Here is a 21952-nt window from a genome sequence, read left to right as displayed (position 1 = left end):
ACTTCAAATAAGTCATTTCTCCTGAGACTTGCAGCGAGAGCGATGTCCTGTACCTCACTATCTGACAGGAAGGAACAGGCCATTAACAACTCAGATTAGCAAGACCAGCACCCATCACACAACTCCTATAAACATCTCATAAACTCCTCCCTGCAGACGGCCTCCCCAGATAATGCCTCTTTAGCTCGTGCATCAGCGTGAGCTAAAGAGGCATCATTTTCCTACACCTACTGTAATTGTACCTGAAATGCATAAATCAACCATTTCATACCAATTTGTTTAATGTTTTTAGCTTGAATGGGTAATTTTTCAAACTATCAGCAGCATCAAAATGACTGTCTGTGTGAGTGGAGGAGTTTCCAGGAAGGGCGCAGGGAGTTACCTGTATTGACTATGTCGACAGGATCTTAATTAAAAGATGGAGAGGATGCCTCTAAAATGATAAATGACACCAAAAAAAAAAACACAGGAGTTTGCTGGTCTTTTAACACATCTTTATTTTTGTTCAGTCAACAGTTTGTTCATAAAAAAGATCATTATGCATCTCTTGAGGCATTGTTTGTATAAAGTTTCTTTAATCCTTATTAGGAAAAATGTATCGTACAAAAGAGTTTATCTCTTGTAAAACAATTTAAAATTTAAAAATATAACTAAAATACTGACAGCTTAATTATGAATTCAACTTGATCATTTTCAAAACAGCTTACATGCATAGATTTAGCACTCTGAAGGCACATAAAAATTTAAACAGTGCACATTAGAGCAGTATGCTGAAATTAGACCCAAATTACTCTGCATACAAATAAACCATCTCTATACACACTGGGTGTGCAAAACAATGGAAATATTAAAATTTTAATGAGTAGCAATAATTTAAATTTCAATAAAGAACTGAAATCTATCTATACCTGAAATATAAAACTAAAGTGAACTTCAAAGGCATTTATACTTGTACCATACAGCGGTTTGTGTTCTTTAAAGGACCATGTCAAAATTTTGGTAAATGTGCTTCTCTGCTTCCTTATCCAGAGTTATACTTGGAGGTTGATACCTACCTCATGTCTGTACAGTAAATACGCAGCTGACTGTGACAGCCGGTAAGCTTAGCTTAGCATAAAGAGAGGAAACGGCTAGCTTGTCTCAATCCACAGGTAACAGAATCCAGTGTTATGAAAGTTCACTAATCAGCGCCTTATATTTCATTTATTTGATCTGTACAAAAACCAAGGTGTGTTCTGAACTGCTTTTCGCCAGGCTAAGTGTTTCCCTCCGTTCCTAGTCTTTATGCTAAGCTAAGCTATCAAGCTGCTGGCTCCAGCTCTGTATATACAGTATCCTTTCAGACATGTGTATCTGTGTATCATATCTGATATTCAACTCTTGGCAAGAATGCAAATAAGGCCATTTCCCAAAATGCTGAACTATTCCTTCAAAGAAAAACAGCCACTGAACATCAACATCAATGTGATGCAGTTTGGAAGCATCAGTTACAGTATTCATTTCATCATAAACATCAGAACAAACGTGTAATCTGTACCACATTCAATAATGCTATCCAGTGTTTCTGAAACATCGTGGTGTAGGGAAATTGGGTTTGACCATGGTATTACTCAACACCGACATCAAACACAAAATAACTACATTTCCAAACATCAGTTACATTCTGTACATTGTGTTCCCTGCTCTTGATCAAGTTCGACATTGTGTCTAATGCAGCTTTTTCCTGTTCAGATCTGGAATGCCGGTACACAGCGAGGGGGGAAATAATTCATCCAGTGTCACTCCAACACATAAAAATAAAATATTACATTGCAACATTGGTCATTCCTTTTCCCTGCAAGTGATAAAAAAAACATCATAGTGTCTTTTCTTCAAAAATAAGAATAAAGAATAAAAGCATCTAATCATTATTTCATTAACTCTTAAAAAAAACACACTGAATCCAAGGCTGTAGTGACCTTATGCACTCGAAATTGTTGCTCCACAGTTGTACACTATTATGATGATAACCCCATACATATACTTCCTTGCGGCCTAAAAACAAAACTGCTAAAACTCGAGAACAAAGGACTATTTGGAATTATTACTGACTTGCATCAGAAAGACCCCCCCCCCCGAATATCTTGCTTACATCCCACATAGATGGTCCTGTATCTGTGCCCTACTGTGGCGTTTGCACAATGCCACAAATGAAACTGCACTTTTCATCGCAGCCAAATCAGAGAATTAGTGAAAATCTTTAAGGCCTGTGCGTAGGTTTAGCCTTACTGGGGGGTGTGCTCGTACGAGGGGAACATCGACTTCCGCGTTTTCGGAGGCGGTGGAGGAGGCTTGCTCTCAATCTTCATTGGCAGCGGAGGAGTGAACTGTGGGGAAAGAAGAGTTCAGGCTAGGACTTCAAATGGAAATAAAAACAGAATATTTTAACGTTTACATGCCATTAAATATGCATTAGTGTGAGGGTGCTATTTTTTGCAAGCAGTTGTACCTCTGAAGAGATCCTGGTGTTGTCAATCTCGTGCGGGTGTTTCTTCGGAGGCATGGGTGGTGGGGTCCCTGGGGTGTCAAATGTATTGGCATCATTGTCACTGAGAAGCGATGAGTAACCTACCACAGGAGAAAGGAAACAAAAGCTTTTCAGACCACAAGCATCAGTGAATATGTGTGTATGACCTGATTAGGGCTATACACCAGATATTCCAGCATCATATTCCTCGTTTTCTTTGTGTGAGGTTGATTTTTAAGAGAAAATAAAATGAAGACATAGAGTGCAGCTGTATCTTTCTTTGCTACGTACTGGAGCTGCGTGGTGTGTGCGGTGTGTGCGGAGAGGCAGGCAGCGGGCTGAGAGGGTTGGACAGGCTGAGCTGGGATGAAACACCCTGGAACAGGGTGAGGGTAAGTCGTCGGTCTCCTAACTGTAAACTCTTGGGCCTCTGCTGCTTCTCTGGAGGTGTCTGGAATAAAAGTGGAAAACAAAGATATAGGCATTCATGTAAGGCAGTAATGGTGGTATTCTCAATTCACAACCAAATAACAGAGACTTAATATTAGGATGAAATGGTCTCCAAGACAAAACAGCTTATATAATCACCTGAGTGTAGGTACAGTATGTTTTAGATAGAAATGAAAATAGCAGAACATATGTGTAAAAATAGCTCCTGCACACCTCATCCGTGTCTGACTGCCTCTCCAGTAAGACCTGGGATTTGCTCACGCTCCAGTCCTTCCTGTTCTTTCTAGCAATCCTGTTGTCCTCCTCTGAGCGGGACAGAACAGAGGCCCTGCGATCGCTGGGACGGGACGACAAGGAACTGCTTGTGAACAATCAGAGGCGGAGATAGGAACATACAATCAGAGAGACAAACAGAGCTTTTGATTTGAGCAAAGACAAAATCAGTGTTTGAAGTAAACAGCCTCCATAGTGGAGGCAAAACAAGAACACAAAACTCCAAACCGGAGACAGAGAGTGGGAGAAGTAGACAAGGGAAGCAGGGAGAGGATGAAGGGACTGACTCTTGGGAGGAAATGCAGGAGGGCCCGTCTGAGGATGCGTAGCCGCTGGAGAGGCCTGAGGAGGCGTTGGAGAGGGTTGAGACAGTGGACATGCGGCGCAGGGTGGAGGACAGGATGTAGGGCATCACCACGGAGCCCACGCGACTCTTCTTCTTCTCAGTGAGAGAGCAGGGCTGGGACACACAAATGGGATTAAGCATCATCGAGGGAATCTTGGCAGGGGAGGAGCACAATGACAGGCAAAACACGGGTCGCGCTGGGCTGGCTAAAGCAAGATTTATGGTCCTGCGCTAATATAATGTACACTCTGCTTTGAATGAGAAGCGTTTGATAGGAAGGCAAGAGGGCCAATAGCTTAAGTTGGCACCCTCTTACATTAAATTAAGTTTGCGGTTGGCAACGCACCAAGGTTATGACGCCATAATGCTTCTCCACTTTTTCCCGAAGGTCTTGGAAACAAGTAACCAGACGGTTGTGTAAGGGCTTCAGCTGCTCCGTCGTCTTCTCCCCGTGGATGCGAATACCATCTGCCAAGAGAGGGATCTGGAGGGGAAGACGGGCACTTGAGCGTTACAAAACGTCTTCTGCTTCGAGGCCAACTTAAATGACGACGATGGTGGAGGGACTTACCTGCAGAGCAATCAGGTGTTTGAGGACCTCGATGCGCTCGTGGTCCTGTGGGTGCTGTTGGATGTAGGTGTCTGTAAAGAATGCCTACAGAGGAGGAAAACAGGATGAAAACTGGGCAGCTTTTTAAACACGCTTTCGCTTAAAATATGGCTGCGAGCAACAGTGAACGCAAAGGTTTTCACAGCATGACAAAAGAGGCCACAGCGGCTCCCTCATGAATAAAACTTTGCTGCTTATGAGGGCAGCCAGAAGTCATGTTAATGGAAAAAGAATCCACAAATTCATATTAATGTTGCAGTTATTTGTTATTAGTGCATTTTGGCAACGTTTCATATCAGTGAAAATCTTTTCCAAATCAATGACTTGAGAACCAACTGTGCACACAACCTGAAGCTGATTTAGCAGGTTCGGGTAAAATAAATACAGTGCAGTCTTTAAGCAGTGGGACAGAGACATGATTGTTGTGATTGATTGCTATGATAGATGTAATTATTTTATTTCTCTGTATGTAGCGAGTAAAGTGGGATGGAGTTGTTCTTGTCTGTTTTGTTTTTTTCTGCATGTGTTTGCTCCAAGGACACTGCAGTCCCAGTGAAATGACCTGATTAAATAATGCTGACTGTTTTTTCAGCAAAGTGCACGAATAGTCAAAGAAATAGTCATGTTAAAGAAATACATCAAACCTTCTCATAGTTGGAGAAGCCGCCCATGACAGCTGGGTCGACGATCCCGCTGAGCATCATGGACAGCGGGTTGATGGAGAGCGAGCGATCACAGGCTTGATGCTGCACAAGGTTACTCAGCTTTTCATTGGCCATCTCCATTGTTTCTACGGCGTTCTCCAGAGGACTGATCTCCTCCTGCCCATCGGGAGAATTACATGAAGAATAATATGAATTAGAGGAATGTTTAAAGTGAAAACAGAAACAAGAACAACATAGTCTGAGCATCAGGATTGCTTCTTACCACTGAGACAGATTTGACTTCAAACCATTTCAGAATCCCAGGGAAGCGATAGGCGGTAATATAAGTTGTTCTCTCTATCCACATAGTCTGTAGGGCAGAGTAAATATCAATAACACAATAAAGGCTGACGTTGTTAATGTCTTTATTAATCTTCAGAGTGAGGTATGTGCAAACACAGGGTTGTTTATACTTTTTTTCTGAGCTTAGTAATTAAAAGTAAATTTAAAAAGTGCTCACTGCAAATTCATTGTCTGGATCCTTTTCACCTTTCCTGAAGGGCCTGGAGTACTGGAACTGGTCCATTTCATTGGTCCTGTAATAGCTGCAAGAGAACAGGGAAGGACAGCAGTGAGTTAGTGGTTTGACCAGAGAACTATAAATCCCAGCGTGTTCACGAGAAAATAAATCAGCCTTTAAGTGTTCTGTTACGCACTTTAATATCTGCTCTGGAACCCCCTTGTCTTTAAACTGGCGTGGCACAGTGAGAACAGGCTTGACAGTAAAGCACTGGATGTCTGTGGAGTTCAGCTAAGGATAAAACCGGGAACAGTGTGGAGGAGCAGATAAAGAAATGTTGTACTGGATCAGAATTTTTTTTAAACCTGTAATTGTGAAACAAGAGTCTACAGCCATGCTAGCAGCTTTGTCAGGCTGCACTTAAGCACAGCCATGCTTTGAGCTAAATGCTCACAACGACAATGCTAACACGCTAATGTTAAGCAAGTGCACTATTTACCATGTTCACCATCTTAGTATAGCGTATTAGCATGCTTTTATTTGCTAATTAGCAATAAACACATAATTACAGCTGAGACTGATGGGAATTAGTTTTGCAGGGTGTTAGGTCATAAACCCGCCCACTGGACAAATTAAATATTGATCTGATGAGGTCGCTAGATGACAAGATCTTACAATTCATCCTGAATGCGTTTCCCTAGAGCCGTGTGGCTAAAATGGCTAAAAATCTTGATAATTAAAAAGCTTTTGTGTGGCTCATTAGTTGAGGATACGCTGTCCCGGGGAGCTGCTGATGTCGTCTCCAGGAGCAGCTGTGCTGGTCATCCGGACTGCGTTGGGGAACTGGGAGAGCAGCTTTAAGCTGAAGTCTTCAAGCCACTCATACTCTTTGCCTCTGTAGATGAACATCTTGTTCTGCAGCAGACACGTGTAACACAACAAATGAAACTGAGTGAAAAGCTAGAATTATGATCAAGCTCATTTTTCATAAAACATGAGAGATGTGCTTGCTCTACGCCTTGACAGGTCTGTATTCATCCTGACGTTCTCTTGTGTCTTCAAAAAGCCAATAACCTTTATCGGCATTATTGCACATTGAGCTAAGAAATGTTTCAAAAAGCAGGCACACTCCATAAGCAAAGGCATGAAGGTTTCTCAAAGTCTCTATTTATTGAAATAGGTAATAATTTTCTTACCCTGAGGAAAGAAGGGAATCCAAGGCCATAATATCCTACAGCGAAGTACTCTGGCTGTGGCCGCATCGCATGCATGATATTTTCATAGAACTGGGCTTGTTTTTTCTGACAGAACACAAACGAGATGATAACGTTGCAGTACGCACACTGATTGTTGTAATTAGTCTGTTAGTAGTTACAAAATGAAATTTTCATTATGAATTAATTCCAAGAACATCCTAAAAGAAAAAAAAAACAACAACAAAAACATGTTTACTCTCATTTTCTTTTGTGTAATTTTGAGAAAAGCTTATTGGAGCACAATCATACCAAGCGATTAACACAAAGAGACTTCATAAATAGATTCTTCATAATACATTCAAATTCCACAGCATCAGCAGACACTATCAGGGTAGAAATGAGTTGAGTAAACAGGCTAACAAACACTTATCTCCTCTCCCCTGCCTTGAGTTGTTCTTTCAACCAATCGCACTCAAGCTGGCACACAATCCTTGTCCACTATTACTCATCTGACTTATTTCAATAGTATAAACCAGGCAGGAACAATAAAATCATTTGCATTTTCATAACAGTTTATGAAGCTGCCTTTTTTTCCGGGGTATTTTAATGCTTTAAGGAGTGACAGTATTTTGTTTGTAGGGCTGAATTAGAATGCACGTATCCTCTTACCAACAGCTGGCTGAGCTCCATGAAGTCAAACATGTGGCTCTCATGCATCTTGGCCAGCTGCTTTCCCAGCTCAATGGCCTTCTCCCACATCTGAGAAGACATGTGCATCGCTCAGTTAAAAGGAGACATAAAACACGAACATAAAAACACAGGACCACGAGCTAGACTTTGCCATCTGGCTCCTACGGCTGTCTTCTGCAAAAGCCCCACCTCGCCGCTTCAAGGGAAAACTGTCGGTCTGCAGCAGCCAATGAAGAGATCTAAATACTTACACAACAGAAGAACCTGCGGCTAGTGTGTGAGCTTTAGTAACTTCCTCTGGAGTGTCACAATATGAACTGAGAGGGCGGTTTTCACACATTATTTAGGATAATTTGTTCATTATGTGTAAAAAAAAAAAAAAAAAAAAACTTTTGGCGGCAGCTCACAGAGCAGTGAATACTCACCTTGCCCTTGTCCAAGTAACATATGATCTCCTGGAAGAGCCTCTCTTTCAGCTCCTGTTGGGTCCACACATGTTGCCCATCTCGCGGTATCAGGTGAGGAGCGCAGGTTTTGTCAGACCACTGAGGAAGCAAATTTGTAGGTTAATAAATCAACACTCAAGTTAACATTTGGAAGTATGGTGATATCTGGAAAGGTTAAAGAGCTCAAACATTAAAAAAAAAAAGCTTTAAGCTCTGTTTAAGCTTAAAAAAAAACAAACTCTGACCTCCAGTAATTCAGCATGTAGTAGCAGAGTGTAGGCCGCCTCTGTGTAGTTCTCACAGTCCAAGTGCAGATCTCTCAGCTTGTACAAGTACCTGGTTACAGAAGGACATCAGTTAAATGCAGGTAGCAATTTTGGTCCGCAAAATACACACTCCATATCTCCATCGCACTCACCGGATGTAAATGTCCTCCCTCTTCTTTTCTTTGTAGAAATTCTGAAGAAAAAAAACATATAATTGCATATTTCCGAAAACATTCTCCCTCGAGCAATTTGCACAGGTAATTGCTTTATGTCCATGTACAAATAGTGTTAGCCCCTTTGTAAATACAGGCACAGAGCATACCAGCACGTTGACGGTGCAGCTCATGCGGTGCTCTGGACTTTCATCGTGTGTGATGGTGCGGTATGCCAGGAGATTCTCCAGCAGGCTGCTCAGGAGCAGAGCCAGCTCCTCTCCTGACTGTGACAGGTATCTGTGGCGTCTGCAGTGCTCCAGTAACCTGCACATACAAAACAAATGTCCTTCACAGACTGCTCTCGACCTGTAAAGGTCTATTTCTAGTTGAGTTTGCCAAAGCCGGTCTTTCCTCTCGACGAGCACATTGAAATCTTTTGTTGCTCTTGTCTGGGGTCGTACATTCTGTCCTCAAGTGTTTACTATTGATTAGAGGTTGCTTACGATTCTTGTCCTTCTGGCGCCTTGCAGGCATTCAGAAAAGCTTTTTGTTGTACTTAGCGATCCTATATGTGTTCCCTATTACACAGAACTGAAGGATTTTTCATCGGCGTGTTGTACAACTTATACAACCCTTAGAAGAGAAAGAAATATTTTCTGTTTGATCTGCTCCTCTGCCTTACGTTTTCTCCAGCAGGACTTTGTACTGCTCATCCCCTCGGCCTCCTTCTACCTCTTGATCCAATTTTGTTATCAGTTCATTTTCAAACTGCAAAGATAAGAAGGGAATTAAAAAAACACACCATCATACACATCACAAATGTCATATTTTGCCAGGAGCGGCTTCTGTCAAATTCAAACAGAAAACAAGAAAGTGCTGAACTTCTGAGATAGCTTTTTACCGTTTCAAATGTTCGTCCGGGGCTGAAGTTGTGCTCACACTGCATCATATCAAAGAAGATGGGGATGGTAGCTTTCCTCAGCTCGGGCTGAGGCACCAATGTGACCTCCAGCATGGGCCCGACCATTGCTGGGATGAACTTCATTTTGTGGGGGCCTGAGGGACAACAAAACATTATCACACAGAAATATCATAGTACGATTTGAGAAGGCAATAAGCCGCATTTTCATCTCTCAACAAACAGAGGCCAAATCTAATAATGTAATAAACAAAACAACAACACACTGTGAAACTGGACGACAAAAAATATTGTCTTGTTATTCCACTTGCATAACTGGCAGGTACTGAATAAACAATTCCACAAACTCTATGATAATAGCTGCATTATCAGACTCACCAAGATTGTACCACATATCTCTGATCTTAAATCCAATAGTCTTCCTCATGTCTCCATATCTGTGGCAGATTCAAACCAAATTACTCTTGAATTAAGTCTTCTCGATTTAAATAATCTTTTTGATGAATCGTAAATGATCTTACTTGTTCAGTATCTTATTCCGTTTCTCTTGCGAGAAGGATTCCAGCTGCAGTGTCTTGTGGGTGAGGAACGCCACGGTCAAATGAAAGTAGTTATTCCACAGCTGTGAGGGGAGCAGGGTTTTCAAATATTAATGCTATAATTAACTTCTCATAACACTAGCTTTTGATTTTCTGTTTAATAAAAAATGTAACCTCTACCAAGGCGGGGGAGGGCGAGAGACACACCTGTAGTTCAAAATGCGCCTGGTCCAGAAAATACATGTTGAGGACGTCCGAGTACTGGTTGATGGCCCTCAGGAAGACCTGCATCTGCACCAGGTTCATGTTCATCCAGTCAGTGGGGAAGATGTTTCCCATGAGGTCTTTAAACATGATGAATGTCTCCATGAGGAAGTCCTGAGGGAAGAGAAGCAGCTTTACAGCAAGTGCACGCACACTGCTGCTTTAAAGAAACACAGTAAGTAACATCTGCTTAAACCAAACTAAGCAAATCCACCGCAGTGCTGCTACACGTCAGGCACACACATAACGCTCCCACAGCTTAATGGAGGCCCACTGACATCCTCATCATGTCCGATCCACTGCATGAAATGTCTATAATCAATATTCTCTTAAGGAGCAGTAAGTGGCCTGGGTGGTTTAATGCCTGTTATTGATGAGATGTTTCAGGACAAGATGTAGCCAACAGGGGAGGAACGGGGACACTTACAATGATATCCTGTCTTGTCTTGAAGGTGCTGATGTAGTGGGCGTAATGCATGTCATCCATTTGCTTCAGGATGGCCGTCATGCAGGCAAGATAGTGGCCCTGCCACAGAGAAGTCCACTATTACTGTCATGATTTCAAAGTAAAATATCCCTAAAAACCTGCACATGTTCTTTACTGTATTTGTGTTATTGATATATTGGTATATTACTATATTTAGCTGTTGTTAATGTCACTATTATTAATATTAGAATGGATGCTGAGGATGTAGTTGTCAAGGATCACACTGTGTCTTACGATGAGAGACGAGGATCTGTCCATGCTGATAACAGTGCGATTGACCCTGCGAAGAAGCCGCTCCATTATCAGCTGAACGTGCCCTCTGGTTGGACCCTGCAAAGACAGAACAGCCTCAGGTACCATTCCCAGCTGAAACACAGCGGCACTGACATGCTACACAAAGCTGTCAGGGCTTATTCACCTAAATTACAAAAACCCTATTTTTCTTATTTGTTTTTTAATGCTAGTTTTACTTGACAAGTTCCTGGGATATTTGACATTTAGATTCCTCTCTCCACTACATACAGAAAAAACACATTTAAAACAGTAATCAGCAGCAGGTCTTACTTTAAAGACTGTACGAGTTACTATGGATACTGCTATGGAAAGAGGAAATGAACTGGAGCTGAAACAATTAGTCAATTGACAGACAATTAATCTACAACTATTCGTAAGTTATTTATTGTTTTAAAATGCCCTCTATATCACACTACACCCTCTAATTTGCGAGCATTTGATGCTTTTCCTTGTCCTAAATTATAGTTAACTAAATATCTGTTGGTCCCCCTCAGGTCTTAGGAAATCATATTGGACATTTGTCACTATTTTCTGAACAGTTAATAGTGTGAAATCAGAAGGTTAGATGATGATGGAAGGAATAATTACAGTCAAAAAAACAATTAATAAAAACTATCCAAATTTACTTGGACATCCTCTCTAGAAAACAATGTTGCTGCTGAAATTCTTCATATTATTTTTCAGTGACAATCACAAACAAAATTCCACTGACCTCCAGGTAGAGGCAGAAATCTGAGGCAGTTAACTCAAAACCTGGACAAATAAAACCAAAACTATCTGAATGAATAGATATTTCATCCATTTTACCTACTTTCCCCTCACATCCACTATGACCTAGACCTGCTAGCTAGCTGGGTTTTGGTCACACTGGAAACAGGCTAATCAGAGAAGCCCAGATGTTCCCTCCCTTAGCTACGTCCTCCAGCTCCTCCAGGGGGATCCCAAGATGCTCCCAGGCCAGATGGGAACTAAACATCCCTCCAGAATGCTCTAGGTCTGCCCTGAGGCTTCCTTCCAGTTGGACATGCCTGGAAAACCTCTAGAGAGAAGCCCCAATCACCACAACTGGCATCTTTCAACCAAAACAGCAGCAGTTATGCTACAAGGCCCCCACGGATGCCTGAGCTCTTTACCTAATCTCAGGAAACTCATTTTGGCCGCTTATATCCACAATCTCATTCTGACTAAATGTTTCTTTTTCTGTAATTTGAATGTAATGACCCTTTAAACTCGTTATCTCTGTGTTTGTGTGTCTGAAGGTGAATTCCTCACCACATCCTTGCGGTCCAAATTGTCCAGCACTGTGCTGAGCAGCTGGACGCAGGCCTCGTGGTCAGGCTTACTCGAATGGTCGTCCAGCTGCCCACTCAGCTGGTCAGTAACAAGTGGCAGAAGCACATCTCGACAATCTGTGCCAACACAGCAGAGGAAAAAAAAAAAAGCTCGCTGGATCAAACATCACATTTTCTGTTAATGGAGCTGACCTGACAAACTTGTATGTAGGTGTCATGCCGAGCAGGGTTTTTTTTTCTCCTTCATCTTGTGCGAAATGTCATTATGTGGTTTTTGAGCCTCAAGGACTCCTACCTGGCTGCCTGAAAAGGTCACTCTCCACCATTTTACACATGCAGCCCAGCTTCTGACGCACGAGCTGAGAGTCAGGAATGCTCTCAATGAACTTCGCGAGGAGGATGCTGAAAAGAGAATGAAAGGAAAGAGCCGAAAGAGTAGCGCTGACAAGTTTAATGCTATTCACATTTCACATCTAGCAATTATTGTCATGGAGGACTAATGAGCAGCACACGTGCAGCCTAATTTTGCAGCAGCAAGAATTGAGAGTAACGCCTCCTTTACTCTGAAGTAAATATGATAATTTGCACTGAGACAGGCAATTATCATTTCCTGCTGTGCAGAGCCTCTAGAGAGTTACCTGAGCTCCACGGGATCAAACACAGTCTGGATGTCATTAATGATGCTGGGGAGGTATTTCAATATTGCCCCCTGAAAAAGAGAAGAATCTGGTCTCATCAGGCTGAAGCACGGGGATGTTTTTCATTCTCTGGTAAAACAAGCTTTTTACCAGATTTTTTCCCCCTCACCTTAGTGAGACTGCCAACAGGGAGCCCAGACTTACTCTGCAGTTCATTTGTAAAACTTTTCATTAACTTGTCCATGAAACAATGCAACACATTTTCACAGCTGGACTACTGTAGTCATCTACATGCATAGACAAATGCTGACTGAAAATTAAAGCTCTTCATAGAGTCTACATGCAATTTAGTTTTTAATACGTAATTGTAAACCAGATACAGTGCATATACAACTAAAGCAACAACAGTACAGTACTTGTTTAGCTTACCTTTATCTTCACTCCCTCATCAAGTGGTCTGTCCATTAGAGTGTTGAAAGACAAGAAAAGGGTGCGAATGGAGTTGAAGAACGCGTCCCCATCTTCACTGTTGCCATAGAATCTGAGAATCAAATGCCAGGAATTGGATCACAAGAAGTCTTCCTTATGAGAGTGCAAAGTGGATTCTTACATGGCAGCGCCTCTGATACCTAAGATACAGGACCCGGGACTGCACAATGAACCTGAACAGGTACTTCAGAGCTTTGAGTGCTACGTAGAGCCTCTCAGTCAGGATGGGCTCCTCGGCGTGGCCCACATAGTAGTTAAGCACCCCGGTTAGCTTCCTGAAAAAATGAGTGAGTCAGGCATCAAGGTCTGCTGGTAATTTGGATGTAGGTGGAGAAGAGGAGCAAAAGAAGCTCTAAAAATAAACAGCGTGAAGTCATCAAAGATGGGAAATACAGAACGGAGACTCACATGTAAGCCAGAGTGGCACTGAAGTGCTTGTTGATGTAGGTTTCCAGTACTGGGTTGAAGTGCTGGAACTTTATGTCACCAATGAGTGTGATTATAAATACCTGGTGACAAACACAAGGGGGAAACAAAATCAGAGCCTTGTCTAAGTTGAAACATTATACACATACAGTACTGTATGTCAGTGGTTCCAGAGTTATAATCTTAAAGGTCCCATGTTGTATAAAGTGAGATTTCCATGTCTTTTATGATTATAAAGCAGGTCTAGATTCCATGTTAATACTGTGAGAAGTATTGACGCGTTCAGTCCACAGAGAAATGCACAGTCTGTATTCAGAAACTGAGCCTTAAAAACAGTCGTCAGGTCTTCTGTAACTTTGTGATGTCACAACATAGCAGTCACTGCTCTCAGTCATGCCCCAAGCCCCGCCTACCTGGACCCACCATCCAACCTTGCAGGATTTGGTTTTGTGTTTACCTGAAATCTGCTAAATTTTTATTGGATCACTCAGAAAACAGTCAGCCAATCAGAAGAGAGGCTCAGAGCCTCAGAGACCTTAAAACACTGGAAAAGTGTAAAATATGGGACCTTTTTACATTTTCATGAAATGCATGTTGATACTTTTCATGGCCATGCATGTGTGTAATTAATCCAGCATTACTGTTTATAATTTTATCCAACTGATATCACCCTAATTCTTTATTGCTTTCTATGTTTACATAGAAACAGAGCTATATTCAGTTACTGCTAATGGAGAATGGAGCATTATCCTGCTGCTGCTTCGCATTAAGGGCTGGGTTATTCCAAAAAAGAACAAGTTTGTGTGGCACGTTGTTGAAGCACACACAAAGGCAAAAGTGGTTATAGTTCTATAGGGCGACAATCAAAGGCGGGGGAGGAGGTAACTGAGGCTTTTCAATCATCTGAACAGCAGTTCTGAGTATAAAAGCACTGAGCGGGCAAAACACAGGGCTCTGTTATAATTATTATTGCTGAGGTTCGTGCTGATTGTAACTGTCAAAAATGTGTCATGACCAAGTCTTGATCATTTTCAGCATTTTACAAGAATGGAGCAAATTCAGTTTAGATTAATCTTGTGACCCCTCGGTTGGTTCTCCCAGGTTCAGAACCATTGCTATGTACAGTTCACATTTTGTTTTGATTTAAATTAATTTTTTTTAAATTTAAATCAATTTTTTCTCATTTATCTACACTCAATACCCCATAATGACAAAGTGAAAACAGATTTTAATGAACAAACAAACACATTTATTGAAAAGGAAAAACTGAAGTGCAATATTGACATAAGTATTCAGACCCTTTACTCAGCACTTGGTTGAAACACCTGTGGCAATGGTTACAGCCTTGAGTCTTCAAGGGTATGATGTGACAAGCTTTGCACATCTGGATCTGGGGATTTTCTGCAGATCCTCTCAAGCTCCGTCAGGTCAGATGGGGACAGTTGGTGGGCAGCCATTTTTAGGTACCTCCAGAGGTGTTGGATTGGGTTCAAGTCAGGGCTCTGGCAGGACATTCAGAGTTCCCTAAGCGATTCCTGCATTGTCTTGGCTGTGTACTTAGGGTCACTGTCCTGATGGAAGGCGAACCTCTGGCCAATCTCATTCTCATTAAGGATATCTCTACGTTTTGATCTGTTCAGTTTTTCCTCAACCATGACCAGTCTCCATGTCCCTGCCACTGAAAAACACTCCCACAGCATGATGCAGCCACCGATCAAATGGTATTGGGCAGGTGATAAGCGCTCCAGAGATCTACACCAGAGATGATGCTTAAAGTTGAGGCCACTTCATTCGTATTTCATCAGACCAGAGAATCTTGTTTCTCACAGTCTGAGAATTTTTCAGGTGCTTTTTATAAAAATAAAATCCAAGCAGCTTTCATGTTTCTCTCTTGGAGGAGAAGCTTCTGTCTGGCCTCTCTGCCATAAAGCCAAGATCGATGGAGTGCTGCAGTGATGGTTGTCCTTCTGGAAGTTTCTCCCATCTCCACACAGGATCTCTGGAGCTGAGCCAGAGTGACCATCAGGATGGGGCGGTCATTTAAGATTTACGGATGCCACTGTGCTCGTGAGAACCTTCAATGCAGCAGAAATGTTTTTGTAGCCTTCCCCAGATCTGAGCCTCGACACAATCCTGTCTTTGAGCTCTGCAGGTAGTTCCTTCCTGCTCACGGCTTTTGTTCTGATATACATTGTCAGCTGTGAGACCTCCTGTGTGTCTTTCCAAATCATGCCAATCAACTGAGTTTACCACAGGTGGACTCCAATCAAGGTTTAGAAACATCTCAAAGATGATCAAGAGAAACGGCAGGCACCTGAGTTTTCAAGTTTTCAATTTCAAGCAAAGGGTCTGAATACTTACAGTATGTCAATGTGATATTTCAGTTTAGCAAAACATCTGTTTTTGTTTATGGGCTCTTGAGTGTAAACTGATTAGGGGAAAAAATAAACTTAAACAATTTTGGCACAAGGCTGAAACATAACAAAACATGAAAAAGTTGAGGGGGTCTGAATACTTTCTGAATGCACTGTATCATGTAATGCCATCCTGTTATGGACATTTCTGCACTGCATGATAGAAATTACCACCCACTGACACTATGGCTTTAGCAAAAACTAACCAAGGCATTGAAGACCAGGGTATCATATGTGTCCTTCTCTGAGGTGTCCATCATGATGTTGAACAGGGCATCAAGAGTGTCCTGGAGAAACTGTGCATAAAACAGAAACCTTTTACAAAAGTGCCATTAAAAGGACATTATGCAACATCTATAAAATCAAGCAGAATATTACATTTTCAGTGCAGCATTTGTGACACAGCAGAACTCACTTTCACAATCTCCCCTCCCTCGACCTCCATCAGTCTCTGCAGAATCTGGTCCAGATCTTCAGGGTTAGACCTCCAGTTTAACAGGCCAAGTAGATCCACTGGAAAAACATCAACACATCAGAATAAATACAGTGGCAGCAAAACCTCCTCTGTTACGACATTAGTTATGATAATTGTGTTAAAAGCCTGAAATTTCAATATAAACCTAATTAGATCTGCATCAATCAACATGAACACATCAGCAAAATATTAACAACACAGATGGGCTTAATTAATTTCAAGGCAATCTGAAGGGAGGAAACTACGGTGTCACTGCACCTCTATCTGATGAAGAATCAGTTTCGTTTCTTAAAGATGATTTTTGACAAGATGTTTAATTATCACAACTTTAGCAGATTGGAGGATTGGGGAAAAATAGAAATGTGCCCTGTGGTACCGTTTTGAGTGAGTTTAGTGGAGCAGGTGAGAGTCGCAATCTGGAAGCTGTCTTTAGTCACAGGAATCAGTCCTGAGTGGTGGAACTGCTTTCCCGTTTGCTTTTCCTTCTCCTCCACTTCATCCCAGGTCGCTGGCAAGGTGAGATAAACCTTTGCATCCTCAGCCTTTTTCATGTCAACCTAAGAAATTCATAAAGTAGGCAATGAATCATGAAGCATATTGATCGATGGAGATCTAATGTCATATTTATTGACTGAGGAGGGATTCGTGCACAATCCATCTACTGACTGTCAGCTATTCAAGACAGATTTTTGTGTAATTAGATAAAAGCAATAAACAACCTGCTGCTTATTTTAAAGATAAGTGCAATTAATTAAATTTCATACAAAATAAGAATACGCAAAGATCCTGCAATCGCACCTTATAGACAATAAGTTCGTGCCTGCCATCTTTTAGTGTGGTCCCATCTCCTCTCATGAGCCGGACGAAGGCCATACCAAAGGGCTTCTCCGATTTGTCTCGAGCTGAAGGATGCAAAGGAGCGTAAGACAGGAACCTATCTACCAGCAGTCACTCTAGCTCTATTTAACATTGTGGCAGAACTACATGTGGGTGTTTGTCATACAAATAAGGCACAGTCACTCACAGTCCTGGGAGGATCTGTGTCGAAACATCACCCTGAGGTGAGAGCGGCACACGTCTTCAATGGGAATTGTCACCTTGCAGGGAGGGGAGGAAAAGTCAGGGGAATTAAGGAGAGAAGTGTGAATACAGGATTACACATGGAAGAAACGTTATCTGGTAGGAATTTTGTATGAGTAGCATATTCTGCTCTGGTATCTTCCCCAGAAGATTATTTTATTATATTGAGCCACAGAAAATCCATTTGAAGAACTAATTAAAGTACACAAGATATCATGTTGGAAGCACAGAGCTGCACATGTTGGTCCCTGTCATGGGCTTACCTTCACTGTTTCATTCCAGCAAGGCTGCTTCACCTGGTAGTAGATGACAGACTTGTACTCTGTGATGCCATCATAACCAGCCCCAGGAAATATGGCTTTCTACAGAAATGAAAGGAGGGAGATAAGAACAATGTCAATTTGCTCTTTGATGCATTTGCAATCAAAAAAGTACCAGTCATAGTAATACAAGTCAATGCTTGAATAGACATTCATATAACCTTTAATAAGAAATAGAAAATTTCACAGAAACAGAGAAAACAAGACTAAGGACTAAGTGTCTTTACTAGTTTCAGACCAACGTTTTTCTGTCCAGTGCCCATGTTGTTTGAACAGCAAATACAGTTGCGCCCATCTGAGCGCCCATGGCCGTGTTGGTCTCAAAACGAGGTGTGGTTAGGCAAATTGTTAGCATATTGGTATCTTGAGGCAGAAGAAAGGGATTGCACGATTGACCAACAAATACCTGGTCTGAAATCAGTATATTGCTGCTATTTTAAGGGAGCATTATCAAGATAGCATATCAAGATAGATATCAAGATAACCGGATGCACAATGTGCATACACTGTGCTTGTTACAAACAAGTGTGGTGGACTGAAAATGCACCTCTGATGTGTGGATAAGTCACATGGATCATGATATCATCATAAATGAGGATCTGTTGAGAATTAAGTGTTCTCTCTTACTATGTTGTAGACCTAAATCTGCCAGTGTTTCCCATTCATCATCTAGACTAAATTTTTCCCACCAGTTTCATAATGAACCGAAAATTTATTTACACTTCTATTATAACATAAAAGATGTCTAACGTTGTGATTTGCGCATTGATTTGCTCAGCCCCTCCTAGCCCCTCAGGGTGCACAGAGCATACTGCAACTGGGTTCACTGGCCAATCAGAATATGTAATCAACTCGCCACAACTAGAATCTAATTCTGTGTGAAACACTGCACTGTTATAGTAGCAATCCTCCAAGGTGAAAGCACATCTAACTTTCACGGGGAATGGGGGATGTTACTCAAATTGGTTTTTTGCAGGTTCTACCCAAAACTCACCCACAATTAATTAAGAAACTAAGTACAAACCTTTTGAAACATGTGCCTCGTGTAGCCACCGTTTTTTCCACTGTTAAATTAGCAAAAGTGGGTTAACCAGGTGCTTTAGACTGTTATAATAGATCCCTATGACTCTACAGCCATGCTAGCAGCTCAGTGAGGATGTATTGAGCTAAATGCTAACATTAGAATGCTAACACGCCTACAATGACAATGTTAGCATGCTGATGTTTACCAGACATTATTTTTTACTATGGTCAATCTTAGTGCATGCTAGCATTTGCTAATTAGCACTAAACACAAGGCTGAGGCTGGTGGGACTGTCATGAGTTTGCAGATATTTTGTCAAAAACTAGATGAAGGGGAACACTCAAGTCAGTAGGATTGTTGATACAAAATTTCATGGAAATCCATCCAGTAGTAAAGCGATGACCCTGCCCAATATACTGCCTAACCATGGAGCCATACTGTGAGCAAGGCTAAAATGTATTTACAGCAGAACTACAAAAAAAAATGTAAGAGAAGATATTAACACAGTTAGTCAAGTGCATTCACTAGGTTAATTTTACCTCCATGGGATTGCCCTCATCATCGTGCACAGTCAGTATGACCTCGACATTTTTGGGGGTCTTCTTTTTACCACGGTCAAACTCTCCCTGCAGCAAGGTTATGTAAATATCATTCCTCACGTTTCCTGGACAAGGGACAGCAGATGATCAGGTGGATGAGCTGACAATTTATGAACCCTGCTCACGGCTTTGTAAGCAAGGAAAATGAACATGACCATGGCCTATGCAGAGCAGTGCCCAGCAACAAAGACTTTAATCCACCTGGGAGGATGATTTCCGGGAAGCCCATTTTCCTGACGATAGCCGTGCTGCGATCCACAAAGTGGGGGTAGTCCTTCCTGACTTGGGCAAGATCCCCCGGGAGGAGCTTCAGGGTCACAAACAGCCCTGCCAGGAAACATGTAAAGAAATTCAATGAGGCAGACACTGAAAGCATACACCCTATAGACCCCTCACACATCATTTATTCCCCTCAAAACAAAAAGGTCAATTTAGAGCAACCCACTGAAATCACAGGGGGGGACAGTGTCTGTAAGCACTTCATTTTACCCTGGCCTTTGTGATTGACCTCCCGCGTGGCAATGACTTTGTTGAAGACAGCAGTGAGCGGCTCATTCTCCCCGATGACTCGAGATGGCATGAGCGGAGACATGATGAGCTGCCTCTGACGGATGTAGGTTTCCATAGCTATCCTGAGTGAGAAGCACCGGCATGAGAGGAAGAACAATCAGCTGCCAGCATCTCTGACAGGTGACAAAGGAATGGACAGAGGAGCCGCAAAGGCAGCGTGTGGAAATACTAATGAAAAATGTTTTGGCCTTTCAATAAGTAATTTGGTTTTGTCATAACATTATGTCTACAGGTATGCTAGTGGCTCTGATAGGCTATACTTTGAACTAAATGCTAAATGAAAAAGGTATAATGTATACCATGTTCACCATCCTAATTTAATTCACGCTAACCATAGCAAATAAGCACTAACATAAAAATTACATCTGAGACTAACGGGGATGTCATCAGCGTTGCATGTCACTCCACAGGTTTTTGTGCAACTTATCAGGTTTTTAAATTTTGTTTCCAGGTGCAACTCATGCAAGTCAAATTTATATTAAATGGGGTGTAACTGAGTTTTCTGTAACACGCAGTGAACATGGATGAGGCATACATCAAAGAGGGCATTCATACAAAAGAGAATATATCAAAGTGTACTGTGGTGGTGTGGTAAGAGGGAGAGGTTGACACAGAGGCAGAGACAGAGGGAGGACAGAGTCTATATGTTGCCTATATGGACGTCACAGCAGAGACGTGTAGGGGAAGTTTTCACAACGCTTAAAGAGGTTGGTGTATTGCAAGAGCAAATATATGGTGCAAGGTAGATGAAACGTTGTGGCCAGGCAGGAGCGTTTTGACAATAGGTCCTGATATACTATATCTAATTTACTGTGCAATGCTATACTGCTTTTTTTATATTCTACATTATTGTTCATTATTGTCAGGAGGTTTCTGTGAGTAGAGGTTAACACAATTTGTAGAAATGAGCTGACTCTTGATGAATACCATTCAGTTGCCTGTTGTGCATATCTGACTGCACTATTGGCTCACTGTTTGTAAGTCTAAAAGAGGAATTAAATACAGAGACAAAATGTCAGTGGGGTTCAATGACACAGCTCCTTAGATAAAAATTACTTTCTTGGTTAAGCAACAATAAGGGGACATGTCATTTCAGGAGCAGTGAGGAACCTGCTGATGTGATTATTGACTTTTAACTGATGAATTTAATGTTTGTAATGACTACCCACCTTCTGAAGTACAAATTAAGTGTTGTGCTGCACTGTGTGGACGGATGTGGTAATTGCACGTTTCAGAAAATACATTTAACCAACTAAAGAAAAGTCAAATAAAATATTGGTATTCAGTTGCTATTTAAATATTAAGTATATATTTTTTCCATTGTTCAAGTCATTTAGCTTGACCTTTTTTGTCATTTGTAATTATCCTGTTAATGATTTACAAGTGCCAGATTAGTCACTCAGTGTGAATGAAATCTAAATTCATTTGTCAAAGCTGCCAACAAGTTCTTCAGTGGTACAATCTGTCTTTTGTAAGGAACACTGGCATCTACTGAAGAGCAGAAAATGGCATGTCCAGGAAACTTTTAGTCACGTTTACTTCAGCAAGAGAAACTATGCCGAAGTCTGGATTAGTATATAGTCCTGTTTTTCAGGTTAGATAAATGTCATAAAAATGCACATTTAATATTTTAAGTAATCATCCAGACATTTGGTGAGTCCTGATAAATATTCTACACTACAAAAATGTCTTATTTGCCTGTACCTCCTCAAGAAGACACAACGAACTGTGACACAGAGACAAATAGAGGATAAACCTTGGTAAAATTTGGTTTAGACATCAGGAATCAGTCAAGATATTTTTGGGCCTCTTCCAGCTAGGATCCCTGTGAATATATTATTGTCCTCATCCCCCCAGTGTGCAGGTGCTATGAAAACATGGCCTTGAAGCCTGTCTTTGTGAAGAGCTAACACTCAGTATTGCACACACTTTTTGTATTTGCCCTTGAAATGCAACATAGAAAAAGCTGAAATGCATCCTTGAAAAAGATGTGATAGAATGCAGTAAGTAAATATAACTC

General features: G+C 41.5%; 1 protein-coding gene across 2 annotated transcripts in view; it reads right to left on the bottom strand.

Annotated features, from left to right (window-relative positions):
- Window positions 1–487: 487 nt before the first annotated feature.
- dock5 (dedicator of cytokinesis 5) overlaps window positions 488–21952 on the bottom strand; it is a 32283-nt gene continuing 10818 nt past the window's right edge. The window contains exons 12-51 of one of the 2 annotated variants that reach the window (XM_022753089.1): window positions 19852–19994; window positions 19564–19689; window positions 19303–19427; window positions 17683–17781; window positions 17364–17436; window positions 17138–17241; window positions 16716–16896; window positions 16280–16377; window positions 16071–16160; window positions 13433–13533; window positions 13165–13299; window positions 12965–13076; window positions 12536–12606; window positions 12193–12299; window positions 11878–12014; window positions 10546–10641; window positions 10252–10350; window positions 9768–9938; window positions 9543–9643; window positions 9400–9458; window positions 9004–9158; window positions 8785–8870; window positions 8270–8426; window positions 8100–8140; window positions 7927–8017; window positions 7661–7780; window positions 7215–7304; window positions 6546–6650; window positions 6123–6264; window positions 5546–5627; window positions 5350–5434; window positions 5113–5199; window positions 4830–5006; window positions 4147–4230; window positions 3922–4059; window positions 3517–3689; window positions 3170–3314; window positions 2798–2957; window positions 2489–2607; window positions 488–2366 (exon numbers count right to left, since the gene is read on the bottom strand). In XM_022753089.1, the coding sequence (XP_022608810.1) occupies window positions 2265–2366; window positions 2489–2607; window positions 2798–2957; window positions 3170–3314; window positions 3517–3689; window positions 3922–4059; window positions 4147–4230; window positions 4830–5006; window positions 5113–5199; window positions 5350–5434; window positions 5546–5627; window positions 6123–6264; window positions 6546–6650; window positions 7215–7304; window positions 7661–7780; window positions 7927–8017; window positions 8100–8140; window positions 8270–8426; window positions 8785–8870; window positions 9004–9158; window positions 9400–9458; window positions 9543–9643; window positions 9768–9938; window positions 10252–10350; window positions 10546–10641; window positions 11878–12014; window positions 12193–12299; window positions 12536–12606; window positions 12965–13076; window positions 13165–13299; window positions 13433–13533; window positions 16071–16160; window positions 16280–16377; window positions 16716–16896; window positions 17138–17241; window positions 17364–17436; window positions 17683–17781; window positions 19303–19427; window positions 19564–19689; window positions 19852–19994 (4567 nt within the window). In that variant the 3' untranslated portion in view covers window positions 488–2264. The remainder of the gene's footprint in view (window positions 2367–2488; window positions 2608–2797; window positions 2958–3169; window positions 3315–3516; window positions 3690–3921; window positions 4060–4146; window positions 4231–4829; window positions 5007–5112; window positions 5200–5349; window positions 5435–5545; window positions 5628–6122; window positions 6265–6545; window positions 6651–7214; window positions 7305–7660; window positions 7781–7926; window positions 8018–8099; window positions 8141–8269; window positions 8427–8784; window positions 8871–9003; window positions 9159–9399; window positions 9459–9542; window positions 9644–9767; window positions 9939–10251; window positions 10351–10545; window positions 10642–11877; window positions 12015–12192; window positions 12300–12535; window positions 12607–12964; window positions 13077–13164; window positions 13300–13432; window positions 13534–16070; window positions 16161–16279; window positions 16378–16715; window positions 16897–17137; window positions 17242–17363; window positions 17437–17682; window positions 17782–19302; window positions 19428–19563; window positions 19690–19851; window positions 19995–21952) is intronic. The other variant, XM_022753097.1, reaches the window with a different exon arrangement.

This window comes from Seriola dumerili, unplaced genomic scaffold, assembly GCF_002260705.1.
Source record: "Seriola dumerili isolate Sdu_G_001 unplaced genomic scaffold, Sdu_1.0 BDQW01000017.1, whole genome shotgun sequence".
NCBI lineage: Eukaryota > Metazoa > Chordata > Actinopteri > Carangiformes > Carangidae > Seriola > Seriola dumerili.
Note: the sequence above shows the minus strand (reverse complement) of the source record. Positions and strands in the feature narration are given on the sequence as shown.